This window comes from Heptranchias perlo, chromosome 1 (assembly GCF_035084215.1).
Source record: "Heptranchias perlo isolate sHepPer1 chromosome 1, sHepPer1.hap1, whole genome shotgun sequence".
Classification (NCBI taxonomy): domain Eukaryota; kingdom Metazoa; phylum Chordata; class Chondrichthyes; order Hexanchiformes; family Hexanchidae; genus Heptranchias; species Heptranchias perlo.
Window position 1 is genome coordinate 179,948,703 of NC_090325.1, and position 16,529 is coordinate 179,965,231.

General features: G+C 39.3%; 1 protein-coding gene across 2 annotated transcripts in view; it reads right to left on the reverse strand.

The window, feature by feature from the left end:
* Window positions 1-16,529, reverse strand: part of LOC137328200 (TBC1 domain family member 14-like) — a 93,275-nt gene that overhangs the window by 16,439 nt on the left and 60,307 nt on the right. For both annotated transcript variants that reach the window (XM_067994319.1, XM_067994320.1), the window contains 5 exons: window positions 10,235-10,353; window positions 4,624-4,706; window positions 3,793-3,910; window positions 2,659-2,765; window positions 1,463-1,543 (listed from right to left, as the gene is read on the reverse strand). In XM_067994319.1, coding sequence (XP_067850420.1) covers window positions 1,463-1,543; window positions 2,659-2,765; window positions 3,793-3,910; window positions 4,624-4,706; window positions 10,235-10,353 — 508 coding nt within the window. The remainder of the gene's footprint in view (window positions 1-1,462; window positions 1,544-2,658; window positions 2,766-3,792; window positions 3,911-4,623; window positions 4,707-10,234; window positions 10,354-16,529) is intronic.

Genomic DNA, 16,529 nt, shown 5'->3' on the forward strand with positions numbered 1-16,529 from the left:
TCGATAAGATGCCATATAAAAGGTTGTTACGCAAAATAAGGGCTCATGGGGTTGGAGGCAACATATTCGCATGGATAGAGGATTGGTTAATGGACATAAAACAGAGAGTAGGGATAAACGGGTCATTGTCGGGTTGACAGGGTGTAACTTGTGGAGTGCTGCAAGGATTATTGCTTGGGCCTGAGCTATTTACAATCTATATCAATGACTTAGATGAAGGGATTGAGTGCAATGTATCCAAGTTTGCTGACGATACAATGCTAGGTGGGAAAGTAAGCTGTAAGGAGGACACAAAGAGTCTGCAAAGTGTTATAGACAGGTTAAGTGAGTGGGCAAGAAGGTGGCAGATGGGAGTATAATGTGGGGAAATGTGAGGTTATTCACTTTGGTAGGAAGAATAGAAAAACAGAATTTTTTTTAAATGGTGAGAAACTATTAAATGCTGGTGTAGAGAGATTTGGGTGTCCTCGTACAAGAAACACAAAAAGTTAGCATGCAGGTACGGTAAGCAATTAGGAAGGTAAATGGTATGTTGGCCTTTATTGCAAGGGGGTTGCAGTACAAGACTAAGGAAGTCTTACTACAATTGTACAAGGCTTTATGAAATCTCATCTGGAGTACTGTGTACAGTTTTGGTCTCTGTATCTGAGGAAGGATATACTTGCCTTAGAGGGGGTGCAACAAAGGTTCACTGGATTAATTCCTGGGATGAGAGGGTTGTTCCATGAGAAGAGATTGAGTAGAATGGGCCTATGCTCTCTGGAGTTTAGAAGAATGAGAGGTGATCTCATTGAAACGTAAGATTCTGAGGGAGCTTGACAGGGTAGATGCTGGGAGGTTGTTTCCCCTGGCTGGAGAGTCTAGAACTAGGGGGCAAAGTCTCAGGATAAGAGGTCGGCCATTTAAGACTGAGATGAGGAGGAATTTCTTCACTAAGGGTTGCGAATCTTTGGAATTCTCTACCCAGAGGGCTGTCAATGCTTAATCGTTAAGTACATTCAAGACTGAGATCGATAGATTTTTGGACTCTAGGGGAATCACAGGATATGGGGATCGGGCAGGAAAGTGAAGTCGAGGTCAAAGATCAGCCATGATCTTACTGAATGGCAGGGCAGGCTAAAGGGGCCATATGGCCTACTCCTGCTGCTATTTCTTAAGTCATCAAGCACTGGTTGTATGCTGCAGTCTGCAGGTTAACGGTCTAATTAATCATTTAAATCAAGTCTTTCCATCCCCCCCATACCCATTCAGAACGTATGCTGACCTCCAAACAAACCCAAGAGTCAATCCTTTCTTATTAACATTGGCACTGAATCTGCCCAGGCAGATGCTTAATAGATGCTAATATTAACTGCTTACAGAAATACAATACTTGTAATGTTAACAGATGCAAAAGGAAAATACACGTTAGTTCTATTCAAACCCCTCCTTGAATACCCAGCTAAACTCTCAAAATAAATACCTTCATTGTCTACATCGGAGTGTGCTGTACTGAGAGATCTACATTTGTCTTTAGCCCGTGATAAGCATATATCATACAGTTCTGAAAAACAAAATTATTTGAAGTGAATTTATAATACTTCTGAAGAAATTCAAGCATTAAAATTAATTCAATTTAAATTGAAAAACAACATTGTTTTTTTGAAGTGAAGCAGTTTGTATCATGGTAGATGATGAAAAAAGCATGTCAATTTTAGAAACAGTGCAAAAAAAGACTGAGAAATATTTATCACAATGTGCTTTAGAACCAAACTGATGCACCTCAGAGAAGCTTCCTGCCACAAAGCATGGCTCTCAACAGAATAGAAAAACATAAATTACATATATTGCAAGTACTGAAAGTCCTCTAAGAGGGAAATGAGCAATGTGAAGAACTAGCGTGGTCTGAGAGGAATGTACACATCACCAAAAAAACAATGTCAAATCCATATTAATGCTTTTCACTATCAAAAACCTGTGTTAAAGATTTAACAATTGTAATCCAAGCAGCACAAGCATAGATTTCTGTTTGCAAACTAGATTGGTACTGTAGTTTGAACAATGCAATTTCACAGGTGGGATATTTTGCGAAACCAGTGCATCAGCCTGATATAACAGAAATTTTGTATTGGGATAGGGAAGAGGAGTGAGAAACATATCACAATTAATAGAATAAAAATGGAAAAAAAAGCTACATTTAGTTATTGCAAAATAACCAGAACTGCATCATAACTGGTTAGTTGTATGGTGTCTCCTATGGTTTAAATCTGGCCTGATTGCAACATTGGAAAGTTTCTCAATAGTAGATTTCAACTTTTAACCGAAGCTAGGAGACAGAAATATTTTCCAGTGATTGAGACAGATAACCTAGGAAATGTAAGCAACAGGAAGGTGGTATGCGTATACAGGAAGGGTGTAGTGAAGAGAGAAAAGAAAGAAAGGGCAAGAGATCTCTTGGATTTGACAATAAATACCCCAGATCAGATATAAAACTATCTCCCTCTTCTCCCAACCAGCATCCTAATATTTCCTTCAACAACTTGTCCCCTTATCAGCCATATTAAACCATTGTAAAACATAAATTTCTTTAATGTTCTTGCATAAATTCTCTAGAAGTCACTGCAGGTACATTTCTAATTTATTAATACAATTACAATGAGTTAGCTATGCTACACTCACCATGAGTAATGTTTAAGTCATTGCCCACTGCCAAGCTCCACACCTTCCCTCTTACGCTTGGAGGAATCCCTTGCCACCAGAGATCACGAACTTTACGAGAATGACACCTTCAGGGTTTTTTAAAAAAATAAAAGGCAATTTCAATTATGGCTAATAAAGGTATTGTACTATAAATATACAAACAAGATACAAATTCATTGACTTCAAAAAAAATGTCCACTAAGATGAAGTTCATATCTTTAATAAATCAAAATCAATGTCACCTGGTCAAAAAAATCCCAATATTTAACTGTGATGTTTTCAATGCTGAAGAATTATTTTTACAATACCTAGTATTAAGCATTTTAGATTACCTACGGCAAACATTCTCTGAAAGAATTTCAACTTCAACAGACAAACTATTCCATTCAGGGAAATTTCCTGGGACATTGTTCCTTTCAGGAAATGTTAAGGATATTTTCCCACTGTGTTGTAATAACAAGGTCTCCATTTGGACTGTACCCCAAGCTCTTTGACCAGATGAGGTAGCGTTGAGACCAAATAATAGAAAAAGCACAGAGACATCTACAGTAAGAGATAATAGCTCCAAGCCAAGTTGGGGGAAGAAATAAAGGATAGGTTCAGAGGGAGCTATATACCTGGAGGTTGAACTTCAACAAATGATCTCCAATAATTAAAGTCTTCCAACATTCTCCTCAATCAGTCTTCTTACAAATGGTACAATACCAAATTATTGAAACAAAGTACTGGGAGCATTGGCTTAGGCATTACATATGGAAAAATTGGGGAAGGCCATCAGAACGAGCAGTTTCTAAAAGGGATCGGGAAAGATGGGGAGAAAATTCAGGAAAAAAAATCAAATACTCTGATTCATGTACTGCTGAAATCACGGTTAAGCCACCTAGGGAATGTAACCGGTCAGAGATGAAAGTGTGTGTATTACGGTTGGGTGAAATTTCAGAGCTTTATCACCTCCTGTTATAGTTATTGCAAGTTAGCGACTACTTTGAAGAAAATTTTATGGCCAGTATGTACAACATTAGTCCAATGCATCAGTAATAAGAAGCTAGCAAGTATTCACACAAATTCTCTTAATATTACAATGTAAATTAATTTTGTTTCCCCCTTACTCACATAGCCTCCCAGTTGGGTAGGATTTCATTGTTCCAGGTCACCACAGCATTACCAATGGTTTCTTCCAGTTTACACCTGTCTTCCAGCAACTTCCTTCGCCTCTGAGCATCTTTTTGCTCTGCACGGAACAAACACTACAAGCTTAATATAAACTTGTGATTTTAATCAAGATGGCTCTCTCTCCAAACAGTTCAAAAATAGTGGCATTCTGTAATAGTATCCAAAAAAAACACAAGCTTTTGGCTGAAAATTCTGCAGAAAAAGATGCTATGCCAGCACTCTTACGGATCATCTGCACAAACTTCTAGTCAACAAGATGTCCAAAATCTTGATCCATTTCTTATTCATAAACATGTCAGCTATGAATAAATCTTACATTGCATTCTCATTTTCCGCAGTTAACAATCTTGGGGATAATTTTAACCTAACCCGCCTGGGGGAATCTGACTGGATCGGATCGGCTGCCCGTTTTGCACCCATCCAATTTTGTTTTCCACTGAAATCAATGGAAAGTATAATGGAGTGGGATGTAAAACGGATCCGATCCAGTCAGTTTCCCACCGGGATTTCGGTTAAAATTACCCCCTTGATTTTTTAAGCCAGACCAAATCCCAGTGTACCTTCAAAAATGAGAGATTTATTGCATGGGACGCTTGCTGTTGAAATGTAGTGGCACAAGAGGGGGGAAAAAGACCAACTTTGAAAAGAAACCTGCATTAAGAGCTATCGACACTGCTCCATTGTGCCATGTCGAAAACTTGGCATAAAAATATCTCCCTGAAAACTACCACAAAAAAAAGTAATACAACAAATGGAAAAGAAGTGTTTAACCTCGTTTTTTTACTTGAGCCACCATTTCCTCATATTGTTGTCTGTGTTTCTGAGCTTCTTCTGCAGGTTTTGCAGGGAGATTCCTAAGGAGAAACAAAAGCAGTAGTTACTCAGTGCTTGTTAACTTACTAACTATTGGAATAGGTCAGAAATGAAAATAAAGTCAGACACAATGTAGCATTTTCAGTCCAAGATATATAATACTGTTCCAGCAAAGGTACAACTAATTCAGCAACTGACGCACATTTGAATATGTTGTAGCATACAAAATTCCTTGTTAACTGATCCTCCTATATTAACCATAAACATGAGTTTTATAGATTATGTTAGTGAATCAAAAGTATTTGGGTGGTAATAAGTCATAAAACTGCCAAGAAATTAATTTTATTAGCTTAGGAACCTCAATATCTTGACGCAGATGCAGGAGGAATGTTCAAATATGGCAACACTTAATGTTTAAAGAATGAATGAAACATTTCAGTGAGATAGGAGAGTCCTGCCATCATCCAAAGAATCATACCAAACATGAGATGTCCCCTTGACACAGGAGGAGGAGGAATCAAGGAAGGAAAAAAAAACATGCTCATGACCTCATTACTTGCTCCAACCCCTTAACTACTCACCACACTTCCCTTCACTACTGTACCCTAAGAAATAAAGAGATTCGAACAGCACCTTTCTACTCCTTGAGACGTTTGACAGTGCTTTGCAGCCAATGTCTTACTTTTGAAATGCAATCACTGTTATATAGGCAAACATTGCTCACAAGACCCACGTATAGCAATGAGCTAATGACCAATTTGGTGGTATTGGTTGACAAGGACAGCACGACAAGTCCTTTGTTCTTTGAATAGTGCTATGGGATTGTTTTAATCCACTTAAGCAGGTGGATGGGGCTTCATTTTAACATCTCGTTCAAAATCAATCCAACAATACATCACGCCCTCAGTAGTGCGCTGAAATACCAACCTAGATTATGTGCTCCACCTTTGGAATGGGGCTTCAACCCAAGACCGCCTTATTCTGAGACCAACTCTTCCCCACCATTCCACTCCCTGCCCCCCTGCCCAACAAATCCTCAATATGTTTTTTTTACCAAGAGTCACTTTCCCTACAACTCATTTCCCCACTCATTTAACTGCCACATCCTTCCCAAATTGAAACTGAAGCCATTATAAAATTAGGCTGATGCTCTTCCAGCTATAGCACTGGAGTAGAGTCAGCAGGCAATTGTTCAAGTGTCTCACATGTTAGTCATTTTCATCTGGTCTGCTCGAGATCTGAATCTACACAAGTAATTTAACAAAAGGTCTGGATTATTATCCCTTAGCTCTGCATAATCTATTTAACTATAAAACAAATCTAAGAACCTTAATCCGAACTAAATATTTGGAGGCGGGGTTTGAAAGAGAGAAACAGGTATTACATGTTTCTCAGTTCTACTGGACATTTATGTTGCAAAAACTTTCTACAGTATCTTTCAATAGCTTCCTATTCAAATGTTTAAAATGATGCTGATTCAAAATCAGTGTTTTATCCAGCTACATGAACAAGTGTTGACTTTGTCCTGATAAGGCTGGTTGCAAGAAACAATTTAAACGTTACATCAATGTAATTTTCACCCCATCTCCCTCTGTTTTCCTTCCTGCCAGCTCACTTCTTCCCAAAGGCATTACTCACACTGGGGCACGTTGCCATGGGGTAGAAGCACCACTCTTACCACATGGCACCCTTTACATCCTCCCTGCATCCAGTCTGTCTATACCAGCGGGGCATCACAGCCAAGCTCAATCTTGACCTCAACCAATGTCTGCACAAAGGAGGGAACACTAGATAATGAGGAGGAGGAGCAACCATGGTTGACATCTATTGCCTCTCATCTAAACCAAAGACATTGAGGCCAATTGTGGTGTCCCATCTGCCACCCACCAAAGATTAGCTAACTCTGCGCCCACCAGGCATCAAACTTGCATCTGAGGATGTTTCCCGTGGCTGGGGGGTCCAGAACGAGGGGTCACAGTCTCAGGATACGGGGTAGGACATTTAGAACTGAGATGAGGAGAAATTTTTTCACTCAGAGGGTGGTGAACCTGTGGAATTCTCTACTACAGAAGGCTTTGGAGGCCAAGTCACTGAATATATTTAAGGAGCTAGATAGATTTCTAGACACAAAAGGCATCAAGGGGTATAAGGAGAGAGCGGGAATATGGTATTGAGATAGAGGATCAGCCATGTTCATATTGATCGGTGGAGCAGGCTCTAAGGGCCGAATGGCCTACTCCTGCTCTTAGGTCTGTATGGCTCAGTACCACATTAAGTAGTGATTTGTCTACAAAGCTATTTGCAGAATAACATTATATCGAATTGTTTTGTCATGGTTATTAAATGAATTTTATATTGGCATCCTCTTTCAAGAGAGATGACATTTCCACAGGGAAAAGGGTACCAGTACTTTTTTGTCTATTTTCTCCTCTCTATCATCACCACTTCTTCTTCTGATGATCCTCATGGGGTACAGTTTCATAGGAAGCCAATCAGTCTCAAACAAATTGGTCATCCTTCATTAGCTTAGAACAGCGATGGCCAACCTTTTGCAAAGGAGTGCCACATTGTGAAACTAGAATGCGCATGCATGCCACTTGCAATATTGTCATGAATAATACTAATGTTTTTAAACAGGGCAATCTTAGCTGAATAAAACAAATAATAACAATTCCAACAATTGTTATAGGGCCAACATAGGCCTAAATATGTAATGGTCACTAGGCGTACAAATTAAACATGGCAATCTTACATACTTAATGTGGCTTCTGAGCCTGCTTGCTCCAGACGATATTTGGATTCAATTTTGAACATGCTAGCTGCAGAAGATTATTGAGGTGGTCATGTGTCAGTTTGGAGCAGTAGTTATTTTTGATGAAACTCATGGTAGAAAAAGTCTGCTCACAAACGTAGGTTGAGGCGAATCTACATGTATAACAGAGAGCAAATTCATGCAAACTAGGAAAGTTATTCTGTGGTACTAACTTCAAGTCTTGATGTATTGGTGAATTGCACAATTCTCTGAATTTGGCATGCAGCCTGGAATGATTTTTCATTTCTAAAATTTCCATCTACAGGTCTGGTGGATAACTTTATATCTCGATATCCAAGAGGGTGAATGGGTTGGTGAAGAGCATCACATTTTTTTTTAAAATCACTGAAATCTTCAAATCATAATTCAAATGAATCTGCTAGCGAAGAAACAGTGTTCTCATATCTCTCAAAATTAATATGGAAATCGCCATTGTTCTCAGAATTTAGCTCCAGCAGACATTTGAAATGATCAAGATTTTTTCGACTGAAAGCACTTACAGTTTCAGTTTTACCTTGAATGTTGACAGAATTGAAGAGCGTTGGGAAAAGGGAGTCCTTCCCTTGCAAACTTAAGTTGAGGTTGTTAAGGTGTTCAGTAATATCAGTGAGAAAGGCAAGGTCACTGAGCCAGTCTTATCTTCAAGTAAGCTGCACTCAACAAGTTCACCCTTTTCTGTTAAAAACATGAACACTTTCGCTTTTATTTTCCAAAATCTCATAACAGCCTGTCCCTTTGACAGTAAACGCACTTGGCAATAAAGAAGCAATTCCTTGACATCATGTAAAGCATCATCAAACAAGTTGCAGAATTCGTGACTGTATAACACACATGTGCAAATTTTGTTTATACAGCACGTCACAGAATCAAGAAAGTGTGAAAAGTTCATGTCTTTGGCAGAGGGACTCTTGGTGAATGATGCAATGATACTTGAATGATTTGCGTTCCAAAAATTTTCACGCCGAGCAACACAACCATTTCTTTTGCCAATCATACAGGGTGCCCCATCAGTGTAGACACTGTCTAATTCTGACCAGTTCAACTCCTTCTCTAACACATTTCTTCAGTTCTGTAAATATGTCCTCTCCCGTTGTAGAAATGAAAGGACGCAAAGGTAGAAGTTCTTCAATCACACTGAAGTTCTCAATTATACACCTGACAAAAATATTAAGCTGCGCCGTATCAGCACAATCACAGCTTTCATCCATTGCTAGTGAAAAATATTGACAAGCAGAAAAATAAAATTTAATTTGTTCTGTGACATCACTAGACATTTCATCAATTCTTCTCATGATGGTGTTCCAGGAAAGTGCAATTTCGTTTACCATTAATTTTATTTTGGGATCACCAGCATGTGCAGCAAAAATTTGCGAACACTCTTTGACGACCTGTTCCCCTTCAATGTAAGGTCGCTTCTCCCTGCATTGCAGTGAGAGAAATCTCATACTATACTCTCACCATAGCCACCAATTCCTCTCTTTTTCTAACAAAGAACCCCTGTTGCACAGCGAGACATGCCTTTTTCTTGGAAATAAAATCTGTGCACAGTTGAACCAACTAGATATTTTAAGTTGAATTCCCCATGCTTCTATTCGAAATACCTTTCCAAATTAAATTTTTTTTGGGACAGCCACAGCAGCATCACAAATCAAACAAATTGGCTTCGACGTTTTACCTAGTGAGAACAAAAATTGTTCTTCCTAAGCATGATTAAACACTCTCATAACTTTCATTTGGATGTGCTCGGTTTACTCAGAGACATTGTTAGGATGGAAATGAAACAAAAACTATACGCACCACGAACTAAGAAAACAGAGCAAAATTGACACCACCACACACTCAAAAGTCAACTGCCACCGCCGCGTGGCGCCGCTCACAACCCTTTCCCCAGGAGCCCGAGTCTACAGCGGCCACTCCCGTGGCGTGCCTCTCTCCGGAGCGAGGCGTGCTACTTGTGACACACGTACCTGGGGGTTGGCCATCACTGGCTTAGACTATGAATGCGTTCAAACAATTTCATCATGGGGCGTCACAGCCAAACCCATTTTTGTCCACCCCAACATCTGCACACGTGCACTTTCCAGCTGGGATCATTTGATAGAAATCAGGAGCAGGCATCCTGGCTGAATTTATCTTTCTAATTATAGCACCTTTACTGCCAACCTGGATGAGATCATCTAATTCAGCAGAGACCTGGGACCTTCTAATTTGTATGATGTGGCTATAGATTGACTACCAACTAAGACACAGGGGAACTAAAATCTACAAGTTTTGGGTTATTATAAACATTTGTTTTTTGCAAAGTGGATCTATCAACTTATGCTCAATAATCACAATGTAGGATATAGCAAATTAGAGTTAGAGCTTTGCCACTACAGTTTTGTAATGATCTGTCTCCAATATTCTATATAGTATAATAGAAAAATAATTTCACTTTCAACTTTATGGCATATTAAGGAACTTAACAGCCCTAAGAAAAAGGCTAGAAAAACCCCCCGACAAAATCAATCCTACATTGTGCCTTTAGGGACTTCACACCCATTGAAAAAGATTGGTATTATGTAAATAGGAACATATACCAACAAATCAATTTAGCAATGTTGTCAGAACAATACAAACCCATTATCTGATTTCAACTCCACCTAGTTTGATCCCATATACCGTTCTTCTCAGGATAACAAAGTACTTTAAGGCATACAATCTTCTTGCTATTGAAAAAAGTTAGGGAATAAGAAATTACAGTTATTTAGTACTTACGCAGGTCTGTCCTCAAGGATAAGTGCTGTTGTGGAGAGAGGCTCGAAGTCTAGGTTTTTCCTCACACTCTGATTAGGAGAGGGGGACTTCTGGGCTCTCCTAGATCTTTCTTCATATTCCTGTACAAAATAAAGTAACAACAATTTACTTGCATATCCAAGACTACTACTAAATAATTCTAAAGGATTATCAGCCATAAACCAAATATTACTTTCAAGTAAATACTACCAATCAATCTCTATCAATTAGTCTACAACAGACCCAGACATGACAAAGTGGTGGAGAGCTTTGGGAACCATAGGTCCAAAGTCACCTGTCCCTCCTAAGCATGCAGCACTTACCACATGCCCAGGTCCTTTAAAGCAATAGAAAGGGCAAAGTGGAATTCTGGATTTTACATTTATGCTATTGAATACACAAGTAAGGAATTTATACAAGATATTGTTTAATACACAATTGGAGCACAATGTACAGTTTTGGGGATATTACAGAAAAGTTGCAACATAGATTTGCTAGTTGATATGGGATAAGAGAATATAGTTACAAGAGACAAAGTAAAATCATACTCACTAGAGCAGAGAAGTTTAAAGGCACCTGACATAAGTGTTCAAAATTATAAAAGGGTTTGAGTAAATAATGAAAAATTATTTTCCACTGGTCAGTGGTGAATCAGTAACAAGGATGCATAAACTCATAATTAGTACTAGAAGTGTAAAGGGGGAAATTGGAAGGATTTTTTTGTGCAATGCATTATTAGGGTATCAAGCTGCAACAAGACTGCAAAAGACGATTTTGGTCCATCTAGTTGGCCAGAGTTCAAAAACAGAAGATTGTTCACTACCTATATCCCTATTCTCACCAAAATGCTTGCCTACCTCCATCTCAAAATGACCGCTATTGTCAGCCTTAATTACCTCCCTCGGCAATCCTGTCCACTCACCTTCCCTTCTATGACCCCTCGTTGTTGTCTTTGGAGAAAGGCTAAACGGTTTCTGAGGGTTCAACTTGTCGATACCCTTAAGGATCTTACTAAGATCCCCTCTCATTTTTACACAGAATTACATCTTCTCTAGTGTAAATAAACTCAGCTTCTGAAGTCTTTCCTTGTAGCGCGTGTCTGATGTCAGGTACCAGATGGGTATGTTTGGACCTTTTCTAGTGCCATGTCATCTTTCCTGTAACATGGGGGGCCAGAACTGTGCATACTACTCCAGGTGAGGATGAACTAATGCACAGTTTGGCTTTAGTTACACATCTAGTAATTTGTAGTCTATTCCATGTGCAATACAACCCAAGATTCTATTTGCCTTATTTACCAATACCACATCACAGCAGATGGTTTTAACGAGTGCCTACTAGTACCCCCAAATTCTTTTTCTGTGTTGGATCATGTAGACCTATATCATTTAGTCCATTGTTCCAATGCTTATTCTCCTTCCTTAGTCTCATCACTTGGCATGTCAACAATTTATAACTTTTGATATAGCTCCCACTCCGGATCTTTATTTGGACATCTTTGTAATATTTATAAAATCAAATATAGCAACTCAAATATAGCTCTCTAATCTGTTTGCACAGTTCAGTATTCATAGCCTCATGATGACTCAGTGACCTCTAACAGTTCCCAAAATCTAGCTTCTTCTCCTAATCTCAATCCATAACCCCTCAAACTTGTTCTGAATCTAGGTTTAATTATTTCACTTACCTTCATATCTTCTTTTACATAAAACGCACCATGACTTCCTGACCTATCCTCTTTATCCTTACCACAATTACAGAACTCCAGATCACCGAGTTTATTCTCAATGCTCCTTGCATTTGTGTACATTATTTTAAGACACTTACCTCCACTCTTCGATGCAGCGTGTACCCACTCCGCCCGATCCCTCCTCAATGCTCACTTTGCCAGATCTAAATTCCCCAGCTTCAACATACTCACAATATGGTTCAATTCTATGCTGTTGTTTCCATATCTTGAAATGTCCCTTTCTTGCCACATTAGTTTAAATCCACCCCCAGTGTTCTATTTACCCTTTCCACTAATAAACTGACACTAGTACAGTTAAGGTGAAGACCACCCTGTTCGCACAACCTCCCCTGACTGTCCCAAGAATTAAAACCCTTCTCTCCTACACTATATTTCTTGCTAGCCACACATTTAACTTATCTAATGTTATTCTGCCAATACTTCATCACAAATAACTGCTGAAGATGAGTCAATCGCAACAAGGAATTAAACACGAATAAAAATATTAAAAGGGACAGAGAAAGAACAGGGAAATGGGATTAGATAGTACTGCAGAAGCTGCAGGACCTGACTGACTGAATGGCATTCTCCTGTGCTGAAATTTCCAGGCTTCTGACTGCACTAAGACAAGACTACATGACTGGCTGGAGGTGGTGAATGGATGGAAAAATGAAGTTTGAACCATAGAAAAGCAAGAAATATAGTGTAAGTCTCGATTTTAGAGAAATAAATTTAATGGCCAAAAAATTAAGAACCTTGATAGACATACCAGTAAAACCGTGGAAAGGTTTGGAGATATGAAGTGGATCAAGATGGTGTCACTATCCCCATGCATGCATAATTATTGTGACATCACTACTAAAACATGCAATCGGAGCAGCATGTTTAGCAGCCCCAGGAAGACCAGCAATAGTCAGGGATACCCAGTTAAAAAACAGGAAGTGTTTTCTGGGCTACCCGTCTTAAAATATCTGGCAAGTTTATCTTGATGATGTTGCCAGATTTACTGGAGGAAGTTATTGGGAATGCCAAGATTCCTGGCTCATGTGGCTCTCCATAGTACATTGGTGAAGCTTGCTTGCCATTTGTGTTAGCGATGGAAAAGTATAAATGTTGCAAGGTCGGTTTGGTTACTGCAAATTATCAGACGTCGAAGGAATTGGAATGCAGAAGTAGCTAAAGATGATATTGTATCCAGTGCAAGGATCTGGGTGGTGACTGGAGCTATGAAGCATGAGAAGCAAAATTTAGGATTGAAAAGTATGGTGTGGTAGAGCAAGGTGCAGTGAGGAGACATTTAGTCTTAAAAAAAGGCAAGGGCATCAGAGTTAGCAGCCTGTGTTACAAAGATGATTAGTCTTAATATAGTGCTTAGATTAAATGAGAACAGCTACAAAGATTTTGTAGTCACAGCTGTGGATTACAAGTGCAGATAGATTGCGCTTCATAATCAAGTCAGCCTGATATTTTGTCAGCACTTGCTGACATGAAGAAGTGGGCTCTCCCTGAGTGAGGCATGCAGCATCTAAGAACTTAAGAAATAAGAGCAGGAGTAGGCCATCCGGCCCCTCGAGCCTGCTCCGCCATTCAACAAGATCATGGCTGATCAGCTACCTCTACACCATTTTCTTGCACCATCTCCTTATCCCTTGATGCCTTTAATATCTAGAAATCTATCGATCTCTGTTTAGAACGTACTCGATGACTGAACCTCCACAGCCCTCTGGGGTACAGAATTCCAAAGATTCACCACCCTCTGGAGTGCAGAATTTTCTCCTATCTCAGTCCTAAAGACCTACCCCTTATTCTGAGACTGTGACCCCTGGTTCTAGATTCCCCAGCCAGGGGAAATTTCCTCCTTGCATCTACCCTGTCGAGGCCTGTAAGAACTTTGTTTGTTGCAATGACATTACCTCTCATTCTTCTAAACTCTAGAGCATACAGGCCTAGTCTACTCAATCTCTCCTCATACAACAATTCTGCCATCCCAGGAATCAGTCTGGTGAACCTTCGTTGCACTCCCGCTATGGCAAGTATATCCTTTCTTAGGCAAGGAGACCAAAATTGTACACAATACTCCAGGTGCAGTCTCACCAAGGCCCATATAATTGCAGTATGACATCTTTACTCCTGTACTCAAATCCTCTTGTGATAAAGGCCAACATACCATTTGCCTTCCTAATTGTTTGCTGCACCTGCATGTTAGCTTTCAGTGACTCATGTACGAGGATACACAGGTCCCTTTGAACATCAACATCTCCCAATCTCTGACCATCTAAAAATACTCTGCATTTGTTTTTCCACATTATATTCCATCTGCCATATTCTTGCACACTCACTTAGCGTGCCTATATCCCCTTGAAGCCTCTTTGCATCCTCCTCACAACTCACATTCCCACCTAGTTTTGTGTCATCAGCAAACTTGGAAATATTATATTCGGTCCCCTCACCCAAATCATTGATATAGATTGTGAATAGCTGGGGCCCAAGCACCGATCCCATTAGTCATTGTCTGCCAACCTGAAAAAGACCCGTTTATTCCTAGTCTCTGTTTTCTGTCTGTTAACCAATTCTCAATCCATGCCAGTATATTACCCCCAATTCCATGTGCTCTAACTTTGTTCACCAACCTCCTGTGTGGGACCTTATCGAAAGCCTTCTGAAAATCCAAATACACATCTACTGGTTCCCCCTTATCTATTCTACTAGTTACATCCTCAAAGAACTCTAATGGGTTTGTCAAACATGATTTCCCTTTCATAAATTCATGTTGACTCTGTCAAATCCTATTATTTTTTTCTAAGTGTCCTGTTATCACATCCTTTATAATAGCTACGAGCATTTTTCCTACTACTAATGTCAGGCCAACAGGTCTGTAAGTTCCCTGTTTTCTCTCTCCCTCCTTTCCTAAATAGTGGGGTTACATTTGCTACCCTCCAATCTTCAGGAACCGTTCCAGAATCTATAGAATTTTGGAAGATGACAACCAATGCATCCACTATCTCTATAGCCACCTCTTTCAAAACCCTGGGATGTCGATCATCAGGTCATTGGGATTTATCAACTTTCAGTCCCATTAATTTCTCCAGTGCTATTTTTTTTTACTAATACTAATTTCCTTCAGTTCCTCATTCTTGCCAGACCCTTGGTTCTTTAATATTTCTGGGAGGTTTTTTGTGTCTTCTTCCGTGAAGACAAACACAAAGTATTTGTTTAATTTCTCTGCCATTTCTTTATTCCCCATTGTAAATTCTCCCGTCTCTGTAAGGGACCCACATTTCCCTTCGCCAGTCTTCTTTTTACATACCTATAGAAGCTTTTACAGGCCATTTTTATGTTTCTCGCTAGTTTACTCTCATTCTATTTTTCCTTTCTTTATCAATTTCTTGGTCCTCCTTTGCTGAAATCTAAAATGCTCCCAATCCTCAGGCTGACTGCTTTTTCTGGCAACTTTATATGCCCCTTTCTTTGATTTAATACTATCTTTAATTTCTCTTGTTAGTCACGATTGGACCACTTTTCCTGCCTTAAAGGAATATATATTTGTTGCAAATCATGTATTAATTCTTTAAATGCTAGCCATTGCCTGTCTATTGTCATACCTTTTAAAGTAGTTCCCCAATCAACCATAGACAACTTGTGCCTCATACCTTCGTAGTTTCCTTTGTTTAGATTGAAGATCCTAGTTTTGGATTGAACGATATCACTTTCAAACTTAATGAAGAATTCTATCATATTATGGTGACCCTTCCCTAAGGGCTCCTTTACAACAAGATTAATTAACCCTTTCTCATTGTACATCTGTTGGAGCATGTACTGTCAAACGGGCATGATATCCTTTAGCTAGATTAATACACATGGAAGAGAGCTACTGAAATATATGGACCGAAATATTGGGTAGCAGAATCACAGTTGGAGATGCCAGATGAACATGATCAAGATTGGTTGCACAGATTACCAGGCAAGTTCAGCAGAAGATTGCTTAAACTACAAGTTGGAAAAAGTGGCAAGTTAGGTTGGACCAAGTACAAGACATGGCATTAGGGTTGTTAGTTTGTAAAGCCGTACAGAGTGGAACTGAACCAGTGCAGAGTAGGGCATAATTTAAAATAATGCTCTGTCCTGTTGACTCCCACAGGTTGAGCATTAGCAATGGCAGGTGTCTACCACAGATCAGGTGATCGGCACTGGTGTTAGAGGATCAGCAATAACTGAAAATGGTAGTGATTTATAAATAGGCTGCATATCATAACTGGTGCCTTAGTAATAGAAATTATGTTGTCATATTTGAATTATTTGTTTTTAAATTCAAAAGTTACCCTCTCTAAAAGGGACATCAGATCTCCAATCTTGGACTCTCTCCAGTACTGCTCTCTGCTTTAAAGATCAAGTTCTTTCCCCACCTTTCTTGGGGGGAAAAAATCAAGGAGTGCTAAGAAAACCCACAATCCCTTCTCAATGGATATTGATCCAGTTACTTTTTAAACATGTTAATTGACCCTGAATCAATCACCTCCCCTAACAATCTTTTCCACTAGTATTTTGTGT